The sequence below is a fragment of the Chaetodon auriga genome, chromosome 12 (genome assembly GCF_051107435.1).
Source record: "Chaetodon auriga isolate fChaAug3 chromosome 12, fChaAug3.hap1, whole genome shotgun sequence".
In the NCBI taxonomy this organism is placed as follows: Eukaryota; Metazoa; Chordata; class Actinopteri; order Chaetodontiformes; family Chaetodontidae; genus Chaetodon; species Chaetodon auriga.
The window spans coordinates 11,647,049-11,673,240 of NC_135085.1; the positions used below are offsets into that span (position 1 = coordinate 11,647,049).

General features: G+C 44.4%; 1 protein-coding gene across 1 annotated transcript; it reads left to right on the plus strand.

Moving 5' to 3' along the window:
- Positions 1–58: 58 nt before the first annotated feature.
- On the plus strand, positions 59–24,730 carry LOC143328972 (ephrin type-A receptor 4-A-like). The gene is made up of 19 exons (XM_076744542.1): positions 59–403; positions 1,106–1,173; positions 3,726–3,923; positions 4,233–4,343; positions 4,757–5,111; positions 13,447–13,602; positions 14,256–14,783; positions 16,207–16,331; positions 16,477–16,636; positions 16,742–16,853; positions 17,715–17,773; positions 18,022–18,135; positions 18,231–18,416; positions 18,507–18,568; positions 18,722–18,931; positions 19,161–19,337; positions 21,815–22,002; positions 22,243–22,428; positions 23,732–24,730. Exons 1-19 carry the CDS (start codon positions 247–249, stop codon positions 23,847–23,849), a joined length of 3,270 nt encoding a protein of 1,089 aa, XP_076600657.1. The 5' UTR covers positions 59–246; the 3' UTR covers positions 23,850–24,730.
- Positions 24,731–26,192: the final 1,462 nt, after the last annotated feature.

The window sequence follows — 26,192 nt, forward strand, 5'->3', positions numbered from 1 at the left end:
AATCCGTTTCCGTGTGGTCCGTGTTCACTCGCCTTTTTTTTTTTTTTTTTTTTTTTTTAGATAAATAGACAGTGCAGTTGATGCAATGACGCTGATACGGACCTCAGTACTGTATGTCATTTGGCTCATGTCATTTGAATTACCATTATGGGAAGCATCTTAGTGTAAGAGACCGCCCCAGTATCCGCTGCTGCATCCAACTCGCTTTCACACTTGGGTTCATTCACACTCACTTTTCCCACCGGGATGGAGCCGCTTCAGCCAGCGCGCAGAGCCAACGGGGAACACACACGCTTTCACGCGGCACACATGGCTGCAAATTTACGGCGAATATTTTCCACGCTCATCTGGATAATAACACTAGTTTCAAGTTCGAGGACGAGGATTTATTCACCCAACGAAGGTGAGTGCGGAGGGAATCGTCTGAGCTGCGTGACACATTCGCGTTTTCCGCTCCTGCACGCTGGGACTCACCGCTGCGTGCGCTCCGCGCGCGTCCCAGGATGGTAAAGAGCAGGGCGAATATGCATGAAACTTGAGCAAAGCCAAAGAGTTGGATTTTTGGAAATTTCGCTTGTTATTTATTCTGGTTTTCTGGCGGAGTTGTGCCCCTAAGGAGTTCAGCCACACGTTCTGTCTTCCAGAGCTGTCACGAAAATCTTTTGTTTCTTGGATATTTACACATGATAAGGCCACTGGAGCCACACTCTGCTGTAAAGCTTTGTGTGCCTTATATTTTATTCAGAAACAGTTAAATCTTAAAACTCATGCTGTCTGTTTTTACCTGTTTACAATAACAAAATTTGAAGCCTTTAGATAAATCAGTGCTGGAATTTGAAATTATAGAAACTGTCTGATCTGTTGTGGCGATGACAATTATCCCTAAAAGTAGTCATATGCTGTAGATAATCAAGTGAGGGAAATGTCCCACTAAATCCATGTTTGTCCCAAGCTCAGTGGTCATTTATTTAGGTGCTCTTGTGGTGTGATCTTCAAAGTGCAGAAGTGTAACTCATTTCTCATTCCTAAAGATTTTGTTTATTTATTTGATTGAAGCACTGTGGGCTGTTTGCCCTTAAACCACCTGCATTTGTGTGTACTTTAGTGACCCTGCTGGATACCAGGACAGTGCCAGGAGAGCTGAAATGGGCAGCCAGTCCTTCAGAGGGAGGGGTGAGTGGGAGCTCTTCTTCATCTTCTTCTTCTTTTTCTTTTCTTTTTTTTTTAACAGATACACTGTTTACAACCTGTTCTCTCTTTGGAAAACACACTCACTCCATCTCTCACTCACACACACTTGGTCTGGAAACTGTAAAGAATCATCCCACAGATTTTGAAATGTGCTGTTGTTCACCAAGCCTAAGTGCTAATATGAGATTGCTGGCTGCTGGCGTTGTGTTTGGCACGCGAGAAGGCATAAACCAGCTTGGTGGTGGGTGTCATTTTTAAGGGATTTTTACTACCATGCCGTTGCCAGGATGAATCCTGGAAATGTCTGTTTTATATCATATCCTCTCATCTTTTGTACTTTTTGTTGTTGGTACATTATGATCTGCCATCTATATGGCCCTCCTCTTCCTCTCTCTCTCTCTCTCTCTCTCTCTCTCTCTCTCTCTCTCTCTCTCTCTCTCTCTCTCTCTCTCTCCCCCTTTTGCTCAGTGTCTCTCTCTCTCACCTCTTTGTTGGTTTAAGAGTTATTGGTGAACTTGACTCTTATTCCTTCAGTCACCATGCTCTCATTCTCTCACATGCTGTTTGATTGACGGGGTCCTGGTCTGCACGCACTGAGCTTTTGATTACAGGCACCCCCCACCTTCCACATCAGCTACACACATACACACACACACACACAAAACACCATCTCTGTATGGTTGGGGCAAGTGCAGAGCTTTTTTTCTTGTGACAGCTGTGATTTCTGTCTGCTGACAAAGACTCTAAAGAGGCTCGAACAAGGAGGCATCATACCCCATGACAGCTTTTTTTTTTTTTTTACAGCTCTCTCCCTCGATACACATATACTCGGCAAAGACACACACATATATATAACATACAGCAACACACACCAACACACACAAAGTGACCGTGCGCTCATGCTTTCGCTCATGCGTACACACACTCATATGTTCACGTACATGCATTCATAGAGGAGTGCACAGTTACAGACTGAGGAGCTGATGATTGATTTTTAAGACTGACACCAGTGTTGATACTTGAGAATAATAAAAATCTGCCGCTGTTTCAACATTAAACTTGATTGTCAAAAATTACAGCGAGACAGTAAAATTTCAGGAGTAAACATCACTGGAAATAAAGAATAATTAAAAAATAGTAGAATCTCTATAGAAACATCAATAATGAATACAAATTAAGAAAAGCTTAGGTCAAATGTACGTGAAAATGAGGCATATGGAACATTTACTGCACTGCAGTCTTTTTCCACGTCTGCCAACATTTACACCAATATTCATTTATCAGTATATCTGTGATAAGTCAACATTGGCCATTAAGATCGGCCCTGATGACATATTGATCAGGCTCTATTAGACACACACACACACACACACACACACACACACACACACACACACACATTCTGGCATTCTCTGACTCTACCTCTCTTTCTCTCTCTTTCGACACGCTGCATTTAGTGTGTATACAGCTCTCACTAGAGCAGATTATTATTCAGTGGCAATAAAAAGCCAATTTGGAGTTGGGAGGCTGAGCGGTCATTTGAAGGGTCACAGTACAAGGCAAATAGTCGGCACTATTGAGATGGATGGCGCAGCGAAGGTTGAGCCTGCTTCACTTGTATGGAAATGTGCCTGGAATATCCTTGGAGTTGCAACAAATCTGAACCACTGTCCACTGCAGAATATTGATGCGGGAATGAATGTTAGCCTGTGAGCTTTCGAATGACAGCAGTGAATTAGAGGAGTAGCGCCCCAGCATCTGAAATGTATTAGATCTGGATTTTTCTGTATTTATGAGGGCAAAAATTGCCTCAAGTGGATAGAAAAACAAGATAAGTTCTCCACAGTAAGCAGATTTTTCCAGTCATTGCTTGTGTAAGGGTCGTTTTGTGTCTACTAGAGCTACAGATTTTTAAAGAGTGAAGAGTTAAGTTTAGAGTTAAACCTACATTGTACCAAATAAGTCTCAATTCATGCCAGTACAGTATGAAAATGAACTTTTACAGATTTTAACCTTTCTGTAATCATCACAGAAAACATTGAGCCACATTTATTTATTTTTTGACAAAAAGACATCATCTGCAGCTGCCACCAGGGACTGTAGTGAAAACCCTTGAAACCTTGTTGGTGCATTCAGCATCAGAAACTGGGATGTCTGAAACTTCAGAGTCAGCAACCTTTTAAATACAAGAAGCTTTCACATTCACATTATCCTTTTCACAACATCTGTGTTTGCTGATTGTTTCCCAGGTTTCATGTTCTGATGACATCCCTTAAACACATTGCTGCTTTGCGGCTAATTATCACATTTTAGATATAAAACTTTACTGAATGAAAAAAAAAAGTTTGACCTGCCATGACATTTCAAGTATTGACTAATTGATTTTCATACTGCTGACAGTATGAACATTTAAATATCTAAACATCTATCTATGATACAGGCTCTGAAGTGGTGGCCTATGTTGTTGAGTGTCCGCACTAATCAGCATCCCCTCAGAAAGGTACTAATACGATTGCATGTGTGTTTGTTTCCAGTGGGAGGAGGTGAGTATTATGGATGAGAAGAACATCCCCATCAGAACATACCAGGTGTGCAATGTCTTAGAACCCAATCAAAACAACTGGCTGAGGACAGACTGGATCCCTCGGTCCGGCGCTCAGCGGGTCTACGTTGAAGTCAAGTTCACCCTGAGAGACTGTAATAGCCTGCCAGGGGTCACCGGCACATGCAAGGTACAAGAAACATGCTTATGATGTCTTGACAGAGCATAATGTTCATTGTTTGAGTCGGGTGCAGTAGAAAATTAGATGACAACAAGGATTTGCCATAAAGGCATGACTTCTTTAACATGCTAACTTTTATGCTAATTAGTTAATGGAGAGACTGCTGCTAATGGAGCTTTATTATATATTACAGCTGCTGGTTATTCAAGCACAAACCGCCCTTTGACTCATTATCATATTAAGAGAAAAGATGAGCGCTGATGATGATAAATAGACGCCTCGGTCTGACTTTTTTTTTCTGTCCGTTTTGTCTTGTAGGAGACATTCAATCTGTACTACCACGAATCAAACGAAGACAGGGAGAGCTACATCAAAGAGAGCAGCTTCATTAAGGTGGACACTGTGGCAGCAGACGAGAGCTTCACCCAGGTAACACTAAACAACTGAGTCAGGCTTTGAGTTCTTTGTCCTCCCTCCTCCGCACACTTTAATTTGCTCTTGAAAATAAAACCCCCTGCGGCACTTAGCTGTGATTTTTTTATTTGTGTTACAAGCACTTTTATCTTGGATGTCCATTCTGAGTCCCAGGAATGTTGGCAGGGTGCTTCTGCTTAGTCTTTACTAATATTGCTTCTGATTTTAGCATTGTAGGCATTACGGCTTATTTTACCTTTGGAATCAATAGAAATCAATCTGAATGAGAGCCAAATGCTGGAAATGTCGGGAAAGATCAGCCATGGTTTAACAGCTACTCCCACTTTAGCTTGAACAAGCAAATTGAATTAATAAGGGCCGACGCTGTTTACTGCACATTTCAATAATGTCACGGCCTCTCCGTCTAGGTGGACGTTGGTGACCGCATCATGAAACTGAACACTGAGGTGCGAGACGTAAAGGTCACGACCCGGAAGGGTTTCTACCTGGCCTTTCAGGACGTTGGCGCCTGCATCGCTTTGGTGTCCGTCAGAGTCTTCTACAAAACCTGCCCGCTCACTGTCCGCAACCTGGCAACTTTTCCCGACACCGTTACCGGCGCAGACACTTCTTCCTTAGTGGAGGTCAGAGGGTCTTGTGTCAACCAATCAGAAGAAAGAGAGGAGCCTAAAATGTACTGTGGTGCTGATGGAGAGTGGTTGGTTCCTATTGGTGGATGTCTCTGTAACCCAGGATATCAAGAGAAGAGTGGCACGTGTAAAGGTAAGAGATGCTGGGTGTATCGTCGTTTGTTGTTTGGTCTCCTTGTGTTGCCAAATCCGAGTCCCAAGTCTCTATCAGTAACAATCTTCAGCGCTTCAGTTAACAAGCTGTTCCCTAATGATGGAAAACAGGAACAGAGATTTGCTTTGTGTGGTAATTAACACCTGTTTGATTATTCTGTGGATTATTTTAATTATTGATGAGGATTTGGTTCAGAATTGTAGTGATTTTAAAGGGGATAGTCACATGAGTTTAACCATGTATGTTCCACAACAACAAATTCATCAGAGCAGATGTTTTTCTACCTTTTATAGAATTGAAGAGTTGAAGCATAAATTTCTTCCGATCAAATGCAGTTCGGAGATAGGTTGGTAATAACAAACTATGCCACAAATTGCAATCTTGTAGTGTTTAATGGCTTGAATTCGCTTTGTATTTTTGCATTTTTCTGTGTGTAATAGTAAAAGATATTAAGATAATCAGCATTTGGATTTTTTAATGGCAGATGTGACGTTTTCAACAATTCAACAGGTTAGGAAATTCACTTTTTCACCTTCTTGCCCAGAGTTAGATGAGAAGATTACACTCTCATATCTGGTGGAGTCAGCTCAACTCAACTCAACTCAACTTTATTTATATAGCACTTTAAAAACAGCCACAGTCGGGGGATAGATAGCCTAGCTTAGCACAAAGACTATAACAAATCCACACACCAGCACCCTTATAGCTCACTAATTAACATGTTATATCTTATTGATGCTCCACGGGTTGCCTGGCAACCTCACGGTGATGACAAGACTCCAGAGAGTTACTTCACCTGGTCAACAAAGAGTCCGACACACCTCCGCAATGCTGCAATGTGTCATTTTTACACTGCGTTTTTGTATGGATGGGACAAAGAGATATGTGAGTGAGCTTAAGGTGTTGGTAGGTGGATTTTGCTACCTTTGGACAGAGCCAGGCTAACTGTCCCCCTGTTTGCAGTCTTTGTGCTAAGCTACACTGACTATCTCTTGACTACAGTCTTATTTTTAACATACAGTCATGAGTATGATATCGATCTTCTCTTCCATCTCACTTGCAAGAAAGCAAATAAGTTTATTTAGATGTCAAACTCGTCTTTTAAAGTGTTCATCTGTGCAGGTTGTAGAAGATTGACTTTGTCCTTTCAGCTTCTTTTTAGAAGTAGCCCCCAATAACTGGCAGTAATGACATTACATATTTCTGACTGTGAACATACCATCAAAACACTTCAGCACCCTCAGTCAGTTCACCCAATATCTTTTAATAAATCCAAGATGAGAACAGTTTTTAAAGTTGTGCAGTATCAGTAAATCTTACAGGTCTCAGTGTGAGGTGTGCTGACATAACAACAGCCATCTGGACAAAAAATGTCTTTCTATCACTTACAAATCTGGTCTGAACTTTACAGTAACAAATATGCAAGCTGTTCACACCTTTCACCGTACATGTGGCGAGGATGACGTGTAATGTTTGGAAGTGGCCGTTGTGATAGTGAAGACTACTAAATGTGCGCATTTGCGTGAGAAAGTGGGGTGAACGGGGAACAACAGACTCGCTGGAGACACTTTTACAACATGGCCTCACTCCCCCTATTCAGTCACATACACAACAGACACACAACATGTTCGCTCGCACGCACACACACGCAGATGGACAGACACCAATAGAGAAAAGGGAGAGCGACTCACTGATCTGCTCCCTCAGTTTTATTTATGAAGCCTATCCCAGCAGGCTAATTGTATAACAAACAGACTCATAATTCAAAGAGAAGAGAAGAGATGCTGAGAGAGAGAAAGACGGAGAGATGGACGTAAAGAGAGGGATGCAGTCGGTGCCAGTTGGCGATAAAGAGGGAAAAAAAAGTTTTTTTTTCTCTTTGCAATGAGAAGAGCAGTAGCCAAAATTCTCTATGTGACAAATGTTCTCTAAAACCTCCACCCTGCTTGCCCCGTTTGTTCTCTCTGAAAAGAGGAGGAGGTTTGCGGGGTGGTCCCTGAGGCCTGAAAGATGTTCCTCCTCAACTAGATTTAGGAGAGACCCTTGACTCTGTTGAACCTTCAGCAGATGTGAAGTGCCATCTATCTATCTGCTGCTCTGTCCGCCGTCTCCCCGCTCTCGCTGCCTGTCAGCGTAGTTGGCCGGGCTCAGCTGCCTCAGTGGAAATCCATCAAAGTCCGGATGAATAGCGAATGCTGCTCAGCGAAAACTCTGACCCTGCAGTATTGGATAGACGCCTTCTCCCATTTTAAGTTTGAAATTTGTAGGGAGAAAGAGAGGGGGAGGGCCGGGCGGGATGGAGGGAAAAGGCAGATTCGCTGTAGAGTTGAGAGGAGATTTAGATGACCTGTCTCGCTTCCCGTCACTGGACCTTCCAGACTTGCGTGCCTTCACTCAGTCAGTTTAAAGACAGATGGACAGACACTGAGTGAATATAGCTTGGACAGAGACACCCAGTGATTAAGGGTGGGTTCATACTTGAACAGTGCAGAAGAAAGGAGACATTTATCCTCGTTTTATGCACCAAATAGCTGAAAAGAACAGTTGTACATTTCAGGAAATGTACAACTGAGAGTTAGATGAAAAGATGGAGGAAGTCACTTTTCCTGGACCCCCCTCAACAGCAGCGTGCCATTTGGTTTTGGTACCAATGAGTCAAACACGGTGTAACATGTTTATTAGTGAATTCTGAGCTAGCCTAACTGTTTTCCCCCCTGCTTCCACTCTCTATGCTAAGCTAAGATAACTCAAATACACACATATCATGCAACTACGCACATTCAAATGTGAATTGTTTGCAATAAATTCCACCAGAGATATTAAGGAAAAATGTTCGAACTTCATGAGAACAAGCAGTAAAATTGATCATGATGATCATCATTGAAGAGTGGACTAGTGGTCTTTGTCATTTTTATATTGTACACGATGCCTTACGTCCACAGTTTGCGTCCCTGCGAAACCTCATGCTTTTGCTTTCCAGTGTGTTTTAGCATTCCAGTTGAACTGAACTTAAACAGTAGTAGACTCAGCTAAAGTGGCGAAATGTGAAAAGTTCATTTCAGTCTTGACACAGAGTAATGAGGATGGAGAGGATGAGAGGAGAAGCTCTGGAGAGGAAGACGGGATTAAATGTTGAATAGAGCGAGAGGGGGATTGAAAGAAGGCCACTGACAGCAGTAGGCATCAATACAGAGCTGCCCCTCCCCCCGCTGGGGGTTCGTCGTCGGGTGCAAAGGGGACAAGTAGAGAAACACAAGAGAGGGAACTCCCCCTCTTTTCTAAACCCGTGGTTAAGACCGAGGTCATGACTGAGCCTGAAGAAGACGTCAAAAACTCTGAGTGACAGCCACACACACACACACACACACACACACACACACACACACACACATACATACAGAGAGCGTTTAGCTGCAGAGTGCAGGGTCATGACCGAGGTAGATGAAGACGTCAAAAGTTTGACAGCTGTGATCCGTCTGGGAGGATCGGAAACGAGAGAGGAGAGACAAGAGGCAGAAAGAGGAGAAACAACAGAGAGAATTTGAAATGTGAACGGACGGAGAGAGGAGGGATGAAAGCGGAGCCTTCTGCTTTTTGTTTCACTGTCTCTCCACTGGCCTCCTTTTTCTCTGTCGTCGGATTCTGCTCAATTCTGCTCACTGCCTGGGAGGGTTGGAATGTTTCTCTGTGTGTGTGTGTGTGTGTGTGTGTGTGTGTGTGTGTGAGTGAGTGTTTCTGCGTCCAGAGAGATTTCATGCTTGTGCTTCTTTCCAACGCACCTGCAGTGTCTCGTCAACAGCAGAAAGCGTTTTGGACGAGAGTGATGAAAAGAGGGAGAAGAGAGAAAGACAGCCACGCTGAAAGAGAGATGACAGAAAGAAAGAGTGAGCGGATGATAGAGAGAGTGCGTAATCGCTGTATTCAGTCTCTCTAATTATTGCATCGCGTTTCTGGACTCTGGACATGTTGGATTGCTGATTTAATGTGTGTGTGGCTGTGTGTGTGTGTCTGTGTGTGTGTGTGTGTGTACTGTATCTCTGATTTTCTGCCTGACAAAGACCTCCCTCCCATATACTCACAGTTTGGAGGACTGCCCAGGAATGCCTAGAGAAGAGTGTGGTGGGGAAAACAGAGAGGGAGGAGTGTGTGTGTGTTTGTGTGTGTGTGTGTGTGTGTGTGTGTGTGTGTGTGTGTGTGTGTGTGTGTGTGCGCGCACGTATGGCAGGTGACAAAGCAGGCAATGGAATGGCACAAGTGATAGTGTGAAGCAAACCAAACCCAGGTGGGGGGGAATGGTTTGCATTCCACCATCACAATCAAAGTGGTTTTTTTTTCCCGAGCGTGTGTGTGTGTGTGTGTGTGTGTGTGTGTGTGCACGCACCATTGTCTCCCTCTCCCAGGTTGTTCCTATTGTAGAGGAGGTTTGCCAGCTCCACCAGTCCGTCTGTAGCTCTCTGGCATCGGAACAAGCTCCGCTCTGCCTCTCTGTCTCTCTGTCTTGCTCTCATTATCCCTCCTTTCTCTTCCTCAACTCTTCTCCCTGATCCACGGTCAGGGGTGGGGGTGCTGCTGCTGCTGCTGCTGCTGCTGCTGGTGGCGGGGGGTGATCAGAGTGTGATGGGGAGGGGGGGGGGGTTATTGTTGTAGAGCCCCTTTCACATGCTAATGCTCGAGCAGGCACGCACTCACACGCTCACACAAATCCACACACGTTTCTCTTTAAACCACCAGTTTTTGTGAGTATTTAAATTTAGACAAACTTAAAGCTGCTGCTTCCACCCAGCACATTCCTAAGCTTTCGAACGCAAAGTTAAAGAGAAGCCAGTGCCCATGTGAGATATGAGGTGAATTTGATTGCAGGCTCTGTGGGAATGTGAGTTTGGCTGTCCCTTCAGTGAAGACATACAGTAGGGAAGAGATAACAATCGCGTCTTATCTCCAGCAGTTCTGTGGGTTTTAATTAACAGGGCATGACCCCTGTGATTAATAGTGTCCCGCCTTCTCATGTGACAGTCTATCAATCCGTCCATCCATCCGTCAATCTGTCCCTCCCTCCATCCATCACAGAGACAGGTGTCAGGCTGGAGCGGTCGGGGGTACTTCCTCCATCTACACCCCTCTGCAGTGGAGGAACAAGGGATGATGACAGATAACACGGGGTCAAGGGGAATACGCGCACACACACACACACACACACACACACACACACACACACACACACACAGACACACATACAGTGTGCCGACAAGGCTCTTAGTTGGATTCGCAGTGAGCCGCATTTGCATTTTAGGTAGCAGAAGAATGCATATGCAAATGCCGACAATGCTGATAGTAATCAAAGGGCACCTTCCCCTCCGCTTCTTCTCCCTCCTCTCCGCTCACTCCCTTTTTTTTTCTCTCCTCACCTCTTTATCTCTCGCTCCTTGCCGGTCTTTTTCTCTCGCTGCCTCTCTCAGTCATCCTTCCCCATCCTTTGCACTCCCTCTTTCCCTTTCTCGGACGAGCAGCTGATAACAGCCTGTTCACTCTGCTGCTAACAGGCAAAATGTGAACATGCTCATACAGACACACATCTAAACAGGATCTCACCTTATCTTATCAGTATTTGTGTACGTTCATGTCTCCCCCGGTTTACTGGTCGAGCTCAGGCTCTGCGTGGCCCTTGGTAGCGTAGGGTTAATGTCGGGTTAATGACACCCTCATGAGCTCTTATTCCAGGTCAGCAGCACTCAGCCCCCCCCCCCCCCCCCCCCCCCCCCCCCACCCCTCCCTTCCCTCATCGAAACCAGTGCTAAAAAAGACACAAAAGGCTACAGACAAGAGAGAATAGAGACATGAGAGGGTGCTGAAGGAAGTTTATGGCTTCAAATACTCGCTCCTTTCTTTCTCTTCCTCCTTCATTCTGTCCTCTGTGTTGAAGACAAGGATAGAGGATTGGGAGGGACAGAGACAAAGGCAGTGTGCTACCCCCTGGCAGAGTCTTGTTTTGCCCTATAATCATCCCTTAAGTCCTCTGCAGGTCAAATACTTTTCTCTATCTTTCTCCCTTTAACTCTTTCCCATGTGTGGCTTACAAACCTTCATAAATACACATGCCTTGTTTTTATCTCATGTGTTTTAACCCATGGCAGAGGAAGCTCTGAAGTGCATGTGTGTGCGTGTGTGTGTGTGTGTGTGTACACCATGTCGCCAGGCCCCTTTATTTTATTTTTATTTTTTTATCACACCATGTGCTTTGCTTTGAAGCCAAAGATGAATTTCCAATGAGTGGGCAACAAAGATGAATTATTATGATTAAAAAGGAATGCGCAACAGGAGAGTGATGATACTGTATTTTATCTTGCATTTGATGATGTCAGCTGACACATTATGGTGCGTCATTCACCAGATGAAAGGCAACCTTATCAGATGTAAATGTGTTTATGGACTTACAGGTTTGTGTGTTTGTGTGCGGTCTGATTTCAGTTGGTATCGATATCGAGCCATAAACGCCGCTTCAAAGCTTTCTGGCGGTTTGACACTTGGAGAGGAAAGGGATATACAGAGATACAGCAAGAGTGAGAGAGTTATCAGAGACACAAAGCCAGATAAGTAGAGGTCGAGGAGGAAGTGCGCGGGGAGCGAATGAGGGAGGTTGTGAAAAATGTGAAAGGGAGGGCTCGTGAGTGTGTGAAAGAGCAAATCTACGGAGGCTCACGCAGATGGGGCAGGATGGTCGGTGTGAGTAGATTACAGAGAGGAGACTTCCTCCCTCTCATCTACTGATGAGAGTGTCATAAAGCACCCTGACACACTCAAACACACACACACATTTACGCGCGCACATCGTTCCCACATTCCTATCCACTCCCACTGGGATGTCTTCATCTCCCTTGGAAATGTGAAAGGGGTGGAGAAAAAAAAAAAGAAGAGAGAACCGGGAAAGATGGTGGGATTGAGGAAGGAGAATGAATAGGGTGTAATGATGAAAAAGAAGGTGTTGAAAAAGTGATTGCACTAGAAACAAATGAAGGATTTCCTTCTGAAATTAAAGAGAGAAAAAATGTCTGTAACCAGCCACGCTTTACCGTCTCTTTTGCTTCACCAGTGGATGTCAAGCAGTATAATTATGCACTCATTTATTTTATTGTTGCTCTGTCAATGCCTGAATTCTTGGTATACAGAGAGAAGATTTCTCTCCCTCCACCCCCCTCTGTCTCTCTCTCACCCTCTCTCTTTCTCTGTTTCTCCTCTTTCATATATTTAAATGTCAATTATATTTGTGTGGGCTGCCGGCAGCGTGGAGTTTTGATGTATTCAGTTCTAGTGTTTCTGGTTTCTGTGTGCGTGAGTGGGAGCTCATCGCTGAGTGTTCTTTTAGGTGTTTCTTTTCTTTGCTCGTCAAAATCAAAGATAAAAGAATTCATAGTGCCCTTCCCTTTCATGCTATATCTATGTCTCTCCTCAGAGTTTTTCTTTACAGCTGTTTATCTTCAGATTGAAATGCAGACATTGTGTTGATTAGCTTGTTGTCTGGGTTGTCTGAGCTGTCAACATGGAAGACAACAAAGAGTGTATCAAAGGTCAGGGGTCAACTGGCCCACATCAGGCTGGACTTTAATTGCTATAAACTGACTAACAACATGTTTTTTTTCATGAGTCATTTGCAATATTGCACTCATTGAATATTGTGAAACCAGTGTTTATCAGTGGGATAATGTGAAACCGGAAATCTCCGCCAACACCTGTGTGATTTTGCACATTAGAGCTGCAGCTAATTATTTATTTTCATTTTTAATTAATCTGCTGATTATTGTCTTGATTCATTTGTTAACTGTAGCAGCTGCAGCAACAGTGAAACATTGCTATCACAGTTTCCCAGAGCCCGTGTCGACATATTTAGACAGCTTATTTTGTCCAAAACAGCAGCCAGTTTGTTATCAGAAAAGACAAAGAAAACCAGGAAATATGTACATTTTATGAGCTGTAGCGAATAATTTATTTTTTTGGTTTTAAAAAATCATTATAAAAATTAAAGGGAAGGTTCGGCTTAGCTGAAATGGGGTGTATGAGGCACTTATCAATATGATAGTTGAGCATGAAAACTCACCCACTCCCCAAAACATTGCTCCGTAGCGCCACCAGTGGTCCAAACCCCCACTGAGTACTGTTTGAACTCTGTCCAAGGTAACATGTTGTCACTTCATTTCAGAGGTGTGTTTTCACTGTGACATGCTTTTATTGGTATGTTCTGGTGCTGGTGGCCCTGGCGAAGCATTGTTCTTAAAGCAGAGTTTTAAATCTTGTCTTTCTCTTTGTCTCTGTCTGTCCCCAGCCTGCTCTGTTGGGTTTTACAAGGCCAAGTCTTCAGATGCAGGATGCTCTAAGTGTCCTCCACATAGCCACTCACTCAGAGACGGGGCGACTGTCTGCGCCTGCCACTCTGGATTCTTCCGCGCTGACAGCGACCCACCCTCCATGGCCTGCACCCGTAAGAACATGCACACTTACACATAATAGTAAGACAATACATGACTGAAAACACAGACAATATGTGTGCGTTTTGCTTGCAAATTCAAGCAAAAAGAAGCCATGCTCATTGTCTCCCGACCTCTCTATCTCCACCAAACAGGGAGAGACACAAACTTGTCTGAATGCCACCCCTGTTTCATGATCCCATTACTTATGACTAAGCCACCATCTACATCCTGTCTGGGAATGATAACTAAAGACATTGAGAAGTGAATAAATGTCCCCTCTCTCTCTCTCTTGCTTTCTCTCTCTCTCTAAGTCTCTGAGTAGTTCCTGTGTGACAGACTTGGAGACCTCGGTCTGTGTGTCATAAACTTAATTATGCCTATATACGGCACATGGTTTCCTTGGCCTGGGAAAATAAAAATGCGCGCACACACTCCATCTCTCAGACTCACACACACAAGAAAGAAATACCACAGAAGAAAACATCCAGCCCATCAAAAACATCTCTGAACAGTATGGTTTTCAGTCTGATGCCAGATGTCTGCATTTTGACCCATGCCAGCATCTCACAGCAACCTCCCCCCATACACTCCGCGCACGTCACCTCCACTATGTGCAGTATGTAATGTAAGTTTGTAAGCTTGGTCATCCCTGTCTCTTCCTCAGAGCCACCGTCAGCCCCGCAGCAGCTCATCTCTGTGGTGAACGAGACGTCGGTGGTCTTGGAGTGGGCCCCCCCACGCCGGCTTGGAGGACGAAGTGACACCAGCTACAGTCTGGAGTGTCTCATCTGTCAAGCAGGGAGCCACAGTCAGACTGGCGCTAAAGCCCTCCCCAGGAATCGCAGCATCTCCCAGCCCGAGGCTCAGCACAGCGGCCTGGGGATGCAGTCAGACCAGGGGATTGTTGGATCTGAAGTCCAGTCAGGGAGGGGTGTTTTCCAGAGCAGGCCAGTGCCTGGAGATTACCCAAAACTGGACTCAGGCTCCAGCTCTCAGCTCTGCCTGCCCTGTGGCTCCGACGTGCTCTTCTCTCCCAGCCAGACCGGCCTGAAGACCACCAGGGTGGTGGTGAGCGAGCTCAGGGCCCACACACACTACACCTTCATTGTACATGCGCGCAATGGCGTCTCCCAGGCCAGCGGCGCAGGGGCAGCCCAGAGCGTGTCTGTCACCGTCACCACCAACCAAGCCGGTGAGAAGAAGTGTGATGAATGTGTTTGTCAGATTGTTGAGTGGTGCAGCAGCACAAAAACTGCTTATAGATGTTGTCCGTAAGTGGGTCAGCACAATGCAAACTGCTGTTCACTGCAAGTGGGCCCACAGGGAAGCAAGGCCCCATGAGTAATGTTCAGAAGTGTGGAGGCATGATATGAACAAGCTTGGTACATAGCTACATACTAAAGCTAGTATCCACCCAAAACACTTCAGCGATGAAAAACAGCTATTGGTGATGTGGTTTTGCATTCAAATCAGTAAGGATATGTATGTGGGATACACACACACACACACACACACACACGCACACACACACACACTTTTTGAAGCATAAAAGAGACGACCGCATTGTCATACTGTTTAGCAAGATTGTATATTGCAAAACACTTCAAATGTGTTGTTTACATCATGCTATAAGACTGATGTTGAACAATTATGCGAGGACACATCCATCACAGAACAGGCAGAGACACCAGTCTCTCCACTCACATCATCATCAACACAATGACACACAGCTACAAAACACTTTTCTTGCTTTCTCTCAGCTACTTACTATCACTGTCATAGCTGCCATAGTTATTACTCTGTCCTCCTACACCTAACAACAGCTGAATTAATTATAGGGGTGTTCTCAAGAGGATGTCACAAAGTATTCTAGGGAAAATGTAAATCACTGACTTAAATACAAATAGACAGAGCCGGATGAGGGAAAGTAGATACGGCGTAGTAAATTACAACACTACATAGCAAAATTGTTGACACATAACAGCACGAGTGTATCTAAGGGTGGGATTTTCCTTGTGTCAGCTCTCGACCACAGAAGTGTTTGAAAAATCACCCAGATTTTATGGCGTGTTTCATTTTGCTTGTGAAGGTGTCAGCTGGTGTGTGGCGCTCCTCACACATGCTCTCCATTAGTTTTCCAGCGTGTGCTTTTTTCTGCATGCTGTTACATCTCAACTGTCGTTGCTTTAAGTCTTTGCGGTGGCATTTAGAAAGCGGCACACCTGCTTAGTCCCGAGTGCCCCGGGGAAATAACTTAGCTGTGTGTGCACAGCGTGAGAGCTGTCTGGGATGTGTCAAGTCCAACCTGCACCACCATATGGCCCGATATCATGTGAACAGCCACAAAGGAGGACGAATGCCATAAAGGGGTGGAAAGTGGAGGGACGTAAGAGGAGAGCGAGTGGAGATCGAGCCGTGTCTCCGTGGAATAGGGAGGGATGAGATTTAGGTCAGTTCTCAGGTGCACTGGGTCAATGGGATTGTTGACAAACAGGCACCACAGAGAGTGTATGCAAGGCGGTGAGACTGCGATCTTATTGGTAGCATCATATACAGAATGTCACTCCACGAAGTTACACTATTGTCACTGATTTATCTCTGCCCATCTCTCTCAGCCCCCTCTCCGGTGTCGTCCATCCAAGCCACCGATGTCACCAGGCACAGTCTGTCGTTGGCGTGGCAACAGCCGGATCGACCCAACGGGGTCATCCTGGAATACGAGGTCAAGTTCTATGAAAAGGTGAGGCACCTGCAGGTTAATGCAGCTCAGACTGGCTGTCTGGAATGTCAATACGCTGGCACGCTGTTTGTATTTCACTGATAGCAGAGATGGATTTGCAGTCAGGCGCTGAAAGGAGCCCCCTCTTTTTGTCCCGTCTAATCAGGATCAGAGAGAGAGGTCTTACCGCATAATGAGGACCTTCTCTCGCAGCGTTGATGTCACGGGGCTCAACCCCCTCACTGTGTACGTGTTCCACGTGCGTGCTCGCACAGCGGCTGGATACGGGGAGTTCAGCGCCCCGTTTGAATTCTCCACCAATTCAGGTATTCTGACAATCATGTTCATCGGTTTTTGACGCTGCGTTAAAAGTTTGTTGTGACGCAGTTTACAAGTTTGTGGTTGGTGACTTTTGCGTCCTTACTCGTTAGATCCCTTCCCTCTGATTGGAGAAGGAGTCAACTCAGCCTTCCTGCTGCTGTCTGTCAGCGGGGTTGGAATTTTACTGCTGATATCTGCAGCTGTCTTCATCATTAGCCGCAGGTACACAAACACACACACTCATGCACACACACACACACACACACACACATGCATCCATACAGGCAGGCATGCACACCTATAGGCTTGTTGTGTTGTCTAGAAGTTTCCCATCAGTGCGTCACTGACGTCAGTATGTGCACTGCCTCTACCTTAACTACTGCTTTTGAACTGCCCCAATCCACACAAACAACACACAACTCCTCTGCTATTGTGTGGCTAAATAATGTGTGTGTGTGTGTGTGTGTTACCTGGAGCTTTTAAAGGGGATTAGAGTGGAGACAGTGATAATCCCTTTGTCCCTGACTTGTCATTACTGTCTCTTCAGCAGCACAGCTTGTGTGTCAGCTTCCGCCAGCGTGCGTACTCACACACACGAACACAAGCATGCGCAAGTGCCCACAAACACACACACACACACACACACACACACACACACACACACACACACACACCTGCTCACTCACAAAGCTGGTTTTGACAGTTTCTTTGTTTAATGGAAAACACCTTTTATCTTGCGCTACCTGAGGCATCGCCCCTCCTCCCTCTCTCCCGTAAATGCTTTCATCTGCTCGCTCTGCGTCTTTCCTGCAGCCCGTTGCTCTCTGTTCTCATTGTCATCGCTTTCTATTGCGGCAAATCCTGAAAAACCCAATGAATGCACAGCGTTGCTGGTGAAAAAAACAAAAAACAAATTAAAAACAATGACACATATGCCCCTTTGTCAGTTCTCTTAACTGTAAAAATCACAACAAAAACATGTCAGACAAGTGAAAAGAAATGGTTTCAGGCGCGCTCTGGCAGGCCTCCGTGTCTTTTCTATGTCTGTGTATTAACTGTCCATCATTTCTTTTGTCTCATCAGGAGGAGCAAGTACAGTAAAACAAAGCAAGACTCTGAGGAGGAGAAACATCTCAACCCAGGTACCGCACACACACATGCACACACGCACACATATACTGTACTGTAAAAAAAAAAAGACAGAGAGACAGATGGACGCCCTGTTTTCTGCTCTTTTCTCTGATCCACCTGCACACATCTTATACACATACAGCCAAAGACATTTACATAACATATGCAGCAGTTATACAACTCATATTTCTCACCCTCCTCTGCATCCCTTCTTCTCCTCCCGCGTTTCCTGTCCTCTCCCGCCTCTCCTCCGTGGCAGGAGTCAAAATCTACGTGGACCCGTTCACCTATGAAGATCCCGATCAGGCCATCCACGAGTTTGCCAAGGAGATTGATGTTAGCAGCATTCACATTGAGCGGGTTATTGGCATGGGTAAGCCTGGCATTAATACTCGCACACACGCACACACTAACCCACACACACATGCTTACTTGGCGCTGACACTGCTGTTTGCTCAATATGTGTAGGAGAGTTTGGGGAGGTGTGCAGTGGTCGGCTGCGCGTGCACGGAAAGAGGGAGATCTACGTGGCCGTCAAGAGTCTGAAGGCGGGATACTCCGACAAACAGAGGAGGGACTTCCTGTCCGAGGCCTCCATCATGGGACAGTTCGACCATCCGAACATCATCAGGCTGGAGGGTGTCGTCACAAGATGTGAGTTGTTGACAGAATCTACCAACTCTTAGTGGTAGTATTTGAGCTTTGTGCACCTTCTAATTCAGCTTAATGTTTCTGCTTGTATAGGTAAGCCACTGATGATCATCACAGAATACATGGAAAATGGATCTCTGGATGCTTTTCTTCGGGTACATGCATTTTATCGTCTTATTTTTTCCCGAACATAAATCAAGTATGGAGTAGCATTTTTCCAGTGTAATGAAATCGCAGCAAATCACAGATAAAATGCTCTCAGTCGTGGGAGTCCAGGATAACATCTCTCTATAACTTCACTGTTTCAGAAACATGATGGCCAGTTCACAGTGATCCAGCTGGTTGGCATGCTGCGTGGCATCGCCTCAGGTATGAAGTACCTGTCAGACATGAGCTACGTTCACCGAGACCTGGCAGCACGAAACATCCTGGTCAACAGCAACCTGGTCTGTAAAGTGTCTGATTTTGGCCTGAGTCGGGTTCTGGAGGACGACCCAGAGGCTGCCTACACTACAAGGGTAAGACACACAGAAGCTGGATGTGAGCATGTACATACAGCTTGCTGTTTTTTTGTCTCCTGATTCCACCTTATTAGTGTTTATTCACAGCCTGTTTATGTGCACTCTTTTTTTGTTTAAAACTGCCTTTGAAAAAACGTTTCTTAAAGACTTTTCAGCAATAGAAATCAGAATTAATCTTAAATTTACGTCAATAATCAAATTCACTTAACCAAAATGACTGTTTTAGGAGGCCACTGGGACTTATCTCTCCCCTGGAGGGAAGATCCCCATCAGATGGACGGCTCCAGAGGCCATAGCCTACAGGAAGTTCACCACGGCCAGCGACGTGTGGAGTTACGGCATCGTCATGTGGGAGGTGGTTTCATACGGAGAGAGACCCTACTGGGACATGAACAACCAGGACGTGAGTCAGTTTTCTATCGTCTAACATATGAGTTGCCTCAAGGACAAAAGCTCATTCCTGAAGTCCTTTGCATGTCAAATAAAAATACTGGATCACCTTCATTATAATTGAATGAATTTCAAGGAATGGCAGAGTTAGATGGAGAGCATCGATTTCTCTAGCGGTGACTAGCAGAGTGAGTGGTAACACAACCTCACACGCTGATTCGTGTGAGATGTATTTACAGGAGGTCAGAGTTGAACCAGGAAGTAGATCTTGAAGATCTAATGAATGTTTATAGTTTGAGTAATAACTTGAAGATTCACCTTCATTTTCATTTCCAAACCAGTGGTTTATGTAATATGGTCAAAGTGGGGATTACTGAAAAGCTGTCTGTACGATGGCTCATGCGGTCGCCCGCGTACACTCTGTTGTGAAACTCTGTCTATCAGATTTTAGCAGTGAAGTCGGTGAGTAAAATGTTGTCATGACTGAAAGGGAAGACGGCCAAAAATATGAACGCTCGAGCTTCTCGTCAAGTTCCCTGTCTGAACAACTGTCAGTCCACCAGTCACAACGTTAACATCAATTACAAGTTCCCTTAAACGTGGTCTGTGTGCTGTAGAAATCAAATTCAACTTTTACTTCCAGCTTCATTGAGCCCCGTTTAAACAGATAAATGAATGGAAAAAGGCGCCACTTCTTGAGGATATTTTAAGCAGGAACTTCTGGAGGAAAACAAACCGTCCTCTGTGTGACATACTGCATCCTGACCCAGTGTCTTTGACCTCTGCACCATTTAAAAAGATGTAAATTTTGCCTTTAAATCATCCACAGACAGGGCAGCAAGCCAAGATTTTGTTCAGCAGTCACAGCACATTTTATTGAAGATAAATATTTAGGCTTCATTAAAAATGAATAAAAATCGCTGCTTAGTGGTGTCCCTGTGCCAAGCACACACTATGTAAATTTAAGGGCACTTTAGTTGTTCTGAACAGTTTTTGAGATGTGAGACAAAAATCCTATTTCAGAGCAAATTTGCAATCACTTTGCCATCAAAGCTTGTTAAGTTTGAGTAGGTCAAAGAGGCATTCTGGCATATGGAAATTTTCAAACATGATTGATTTCATCTGCAGCACTGTTGTAGTCTAAGAAAACATTCCTGATGAGCCATTCTCGAGACACTTTATCCATCCTATTTACTGTCTTTTTTTTTTATTTATTTATTCATTTCTGGAGCACATTAGTGCTCACTGAGCTGATCTTTTTTTTTTTTTTTTGGTTTATTTGCCTTAGTGAAAACACGGTGGCAGAGACTGATCTCATAACCAAATACAGTTGAAGCATCTTTAAACCAATGTTTTTTTAGTCCATACTACACACTAAGGTTTCAGTATAAATGAGAGAAGTTGATTTGGCCAGCACTTGGAGCTGCAGCAGGGGCTGCGACACACAGCTCATGGAGGCAATTAAGGTCTTTAAAAACCCTTCGCACCAGATTGTCACTATTTGCATACTCTGAATCATAAGTCCGTGTCCATCATGAATAAATGAATGTTTACTTTCGTATCAGAGGAAGCCTCTGATCGCTGGACATCCATGGGCACATTACAAACAGGAACCGCTAGTAGTTAACTCAGCATACTTTTTAATGGTGCTAATTTGCCAAAATGTATGTAGCTAAAAATGGGGCTCTAACTGTAGAGCAACTTACCGGCTCCATGGAAATATTATACTTTGTGTTTGCAAGCCCCAAAACTATGAGAACTGTAGTTACAAAACTTAGAGCCTGATTACCCCCCGAATAGGAGTAAGACAAATACTAATAATGGGAGTCACAAAATCCTTGAATATTAACTTTTTTATGTTGCACTGTAATATTTTGTTCTAGGCTTAAGGCTCAAAAGGTTCAGTTGTTTCAGTTGTGTTGGGGGGCCCACAGCGTCGGACTTTGAAAACCCCTGACGAACAGTATCGTCCCACGGTGTAATGTACAAAGGAAATAGAGCGACTGCTCACAGCTGCAAAAAATTAAAATAAATTGCAGACGGTGGTGAGACGGCTCTGGAAAGATCTTGGAAAACAACAAAAAAGCAATAAATCTTCGGCAAAAGGTTTTGCTTTCTTTTTGTGAAATTTAATTGGCAGGGGTCCTTCAAAGTGGCAGTTTGATTGAAGCGTCTGTTGGCCCACGTATTTCATCGTTTCCTGTACAAAGCTGTAACGTATGTTGATTTATTTCATGCTGTTTCGTACTAGTACATACTTTCATACTGCAAACACAATGTACTGAGAAAATGTAGCATGCTATTATTGAGAACACAGTATGGAACTGGGACAAACACTGAATCTCTGGCTGTTTCTGAGCTCTGCAAAAGTTTATTCTTATTTTTTATTGTTTTAATTCACCACTCGTGGAACATTTTTACCTGAACTCTGGCTTTTGGAAGTTTACCTGTTACAGACACATAAAACCTCCACCTCTGTGCTTCCTTTAGGTGATTAAGGCGATCGAAGAGGGCTACCGTCTTCCTGCTCCCATGGACTGTCCTGTGGTGCTGCACCAGTTAATGTTGGACTGCTGGGAGCGAGAGCGAGCAGAGAGACCCACCTTCAGCCAGATACTCAACATGCTGGATAAACTCATCCGTAACCCCGGCACTCTGCGCCGCACAGGCGGGGACAGGTACGTGTAAATCCAGGCTTCCAGATCACAGACAAGTACATTGAAATGCATACTGTACATATCCCTTTAATGTAGCCAAACACATGCATTCATTCTGTGCTCACACCCACACCTACATTATTTCACCAGGATTATTAGGCTTACATTCACAGCGCTCCTTCAATTATGATTTCACACTCCTATTTCAGCATTTTTGCCACCACCAACCCGCTTGCTCTCACCGTCTCTCTGTTTTTGCAGACCCACAGCCACTATGCTGGAGTCAGGGGTGGGTTCAGAGGTGTGCGTGTCGGTCGTACCGGAGGTGTGTGTGCCAGAGTGGTCGGTGTGCGTGTGGCTGCAGTCCGTCGGGTTGGAGAGGTACAGAGACACTCTGGCAGCAGCTGGATACACCAGCCTTGACAGGCTCCTGGCTCTCACACACCAGTAAGTGCACCTCTGTGTGAAAATGGATTAAAGTGAGAGTTCACTCGTCATATTTCTTAGTGCAAAAACATGAGCTGCACAAAGAGAATCACATCCCTGCTTTTACTCAGCATATATTAATTCTTCCGTATATTACAGTCAGGATGAGAAACACCTTTACGCAACACGGTGAAAACCTGGCACAGGAGAAAAGAAGTCCGACAACAATTTCACCACTTTTGCTGTATTTTGTGGCATTACGGGAGCACAAACGTATTTATTTGCACACATGAAAGAGAGAGAGAGATAAAGCGTTTTTGGTGTGCTTTCACTCGAACGTGGCCAGTGTCTGGCACTCTTTAGGCTTCAGTCTGCTCAAACAAACTACTTCATATGAAGAAACATGAATGAAAAATCAGACCTTGGGGGACAACTTGTGCATGCTTTCTCTGCATAACTGTTATTCGCTGCGCATGGAAGGAGGAGCTCGATGATCCATTAAACACACTGAACTTTTACACTTGTCAAGATGTCAGTAGATCCCTTACAGCACTAGTACTGTGTAATTACACAAACATGTTTCTGTACTCTAATTGCCCCATTTAGTGAGTAATGTGCGCCAGTTTCTATTTTGTCAAACAGTGAAGTATTCCTTTAATTAAAGGATAATGCCAGCGTTGTTTCATCTTTTTATTTTCTTTGAACAATTCCCCTGAAGACCCCCAAACCAACAGTGAGCTTATCCAACTAAATGCTTTGGTCTGATGTAGCTTATTCCTCTGTGTCGCAGAGCTCTGCTATCATCCAAAATCTATTAAAAACACATAAAAGAATCACACCCATGCGTGAGTGACACATCACTTAATTGCAATGAATGTGGAACTTGAAATTTAATGTGAAACTTCTGCATTTGCGTGTCACTGAGCATGCTCGGGGATGTGGCTTCTAGTTAACGTCGATTTGCTTTGTTGCTTTAGTCTTTCATGTGTTTTTATAGTACTGAATGACAATGGAGTTCTGTGGCACAAAGGCACAAACTATATCGGGCTTTACACAAAGAACTTGATCATAATGGTTGTAGCCCGGTTGGTGGACAGGGTTGGCTGTGAGTTGTCAGGTTGTTCCCGTGTCCTTGAGCAGACACTGAAACCCAAATAGTTATGTGTTCGGGGAAAAATGAAGTCCCTTTGGACGAAAGCGTCTGCCAATTTTCCTGAAATTGTTGATGGTAAAAAAGAAATCTCCCCGCCCGGCTTCATCCTTTCAGTACGGCAGGTTTTGGCTTTGTGTGTTTGAACATAAATCTTTGTCTCTGCACCCACAGGGAGATGGACAGACTTGGAATAATCACACCGTCACACCAGGACATACTCATTTCTAGTGTGCAGCAAGAAATGTTGTCTCATATGCAGCACATGCAACACACAATGGTTCCAGTCTGAGCCGGACGACGGATACAAACCTGTTTTAAGAAGAATTTTCATTTACCTCATCCATGCACTTTAGAGGGACTTTTCACCAGTGGGAGTACAAAGAGTGGAGTAAAGTAACAGTACGGAGTGAAAAGAGGAGAAGCAGCACTTTTGTGAACTTCCTTCCTGTGGAGTTTTCTAAACACCATGATCTGGACATGGCCACAGATAGCACTAAGCTACTGCGAGCTCAGGCTGAAGCCTCATCCTCTTATCCAGTTCTCTTTTTCATTATTTTATTATCTGTTTTGTGAAGGCTGACGTGTAAGGCTGTGCATAAGCAAGAATGGCTTCCAACTTTTCTTTCGCTGCTTTGGGCTTGACTTGAATAAAACGTTTTTCTTGTGTTTGCTTGTGTGCGCGCGTGTGTGTGTGTGTGAGTGCGTGTGTGTGTGTGTGCGTGTGTGTGCCCATTGCGTGAATGCACACGACATGGAATCTCCCTTGTCAAGACGTCAGCTATCTTTGAATATTCTGAATATGCAAAGTTACCCCGAGAGAGAGAGCGAGAGGAGCCCGACAGAATGTATCATTAGGAGCTCTTACCTGTTTCATACTGGAGGATCATACTAACAGACTGTATGATTACTTTTTTTTTTTAAATGTTCCGTTTTTGGTTATTTTTTAATTGTACAAATTATTGTTTCTGTCGATTTAGACATTTAGAGTAGAATGTCATCCATCTGTGTCAGTTGTACATGTCTCTTGTTTGATGCTGAGAATTAGCTACATGAAGCATTTTGTTTATTTATGGTCTTTTTTTTATCTAGTTTGTACATTGTAAAATAGAAACACTGAGAAAATATTGTAATGACTGCCGTATTGCATTGCAATAAATCCCAAAACCCATCCATTCCTGTAGGTCTTTTTTAAATACTGCATCGTAATGTGTTTGATATACGGTCTGTATTGTAATGTAGTATCCAATGAAGCCTCGAGCGCTTTATGTTCCTCGCTTATGAGTTTGACAGAGGAAGAGAGTGTCCTTTGTGAAAGTTGAGACTTAGTCAGAGGTGCCTATAACAAGGAAAACAACTCCAGAACATCCAGCTGAAATGCTGCGGGTGTAATCACACACAGTGCTGTGTGTGTGTGTGTGAAAGAGAGGACAGACAGAGAGAGAAGAAGAAGAAGAAGACGGAGTCGAAGAGAAAAAACAGAGAGAGGGAACGAGAGCTTGAATTAAAAGGAGAGAAAATTAAGAGTGGGCTGTCACCATGAACGTCTGTGTGGCATCATGTTTTTTGTCGGCTAAATTGGGCTGAGTTTGCAGTGCAAACTTGTCGAATCAGCAAACATCTGTCTCACACCACACTACCACACACACACACACACACACACACGCGCACACACACACACCAGGGAGTTGATTGGAGGAACCTTTTGATACATAAAGGAAGAGAAGATATGATGTGGATTCTGGCAAAAATGTCAATGTTTTTCCAGCCTAATGAGAGTTGCCTGCACATACACACACACACACACACACACACACACACTGATACCACCCCCTACCTCACTCCCAATACATCCACATCACACACAGCAAACAAAATGCTGATGGTGGTTAATGAGGCAGATGCCTCTGAGTAAGAGACAGAGAGAGGAAGGGAGACGGAGGGAGAGTCGGCTTCGCTCGGGGCGATGAAACAGGCAGCTTCAGTCAAATAATGAGACACTGTCTACACTTTTAGCAGGTAGCCTTTTGTGATGATGCATCACACGCTGAGCGCTACTTGAAGAGTGATAGAATTGCATTTGTTGGTGTGGAAAATAAGTGCACGACTAACTGCCTCTGACCACAGAGCAGCCTGGCCAGTCCACCACTTCCACACTGAAATAGCTCAACATCTCTTGGATGGATTGACATGAAATTTGATTCAGATGTCCCCCTCGGGAAGAATTGTATAAAGGTTGGTGATCCTCTGACCTTCCTCTGCTGCTGTCATCAGGTCAAACATTTCCATTTCCTTTACTTTGGTTTATTGTCAAACACCTGCAGAACTGATGACATTCCCATCATCCTCAGCTGTACTTTGATTTATGCTTAAGTGCATAGCAAAAGTTAGCACGCTGACACACGCTGAATATCATAAACATTATACCAGCTAAACATCATCATGCTACCATTGTCTTTGGAACAGCTTAGCATGACGATGCTAGCATTTAGCTCAAAGCTGAGCTGTGGGTGAGTACAGCCTCGCAGAGCTGCTAGCATGGCTGCACACTCTTGAAAAGCTTTTCCACAGAGCAAGAGCTGGAGGTTTTCCAAACTGTGATAAAAGGGATCGATCATCGGGATAAAAAGGACAC

Coding starts and splice junctions, on each gene's coding strand:
- LOC143328972 (XM_076744542.1), top strand. CDS start 247: ATGGAGCCGCTTCAGCCAGCGCGCAGAGCCAACGGGGAACACACACGC. Junction 3,924..4,232: donor GGGTCACCGGCACATGCAAG/GTACAAGAAACA, acceptor TTTGTCTTGTAG/GAGACATTCAATCTGTACTA. Junction 16,332..16,476: donor AGGTCAAGTTCTATGAAAAG/GTGAGGCACCTG, acceptor CCGTCTAATCAG/GATCAGAGAGAGAGGTCTTA.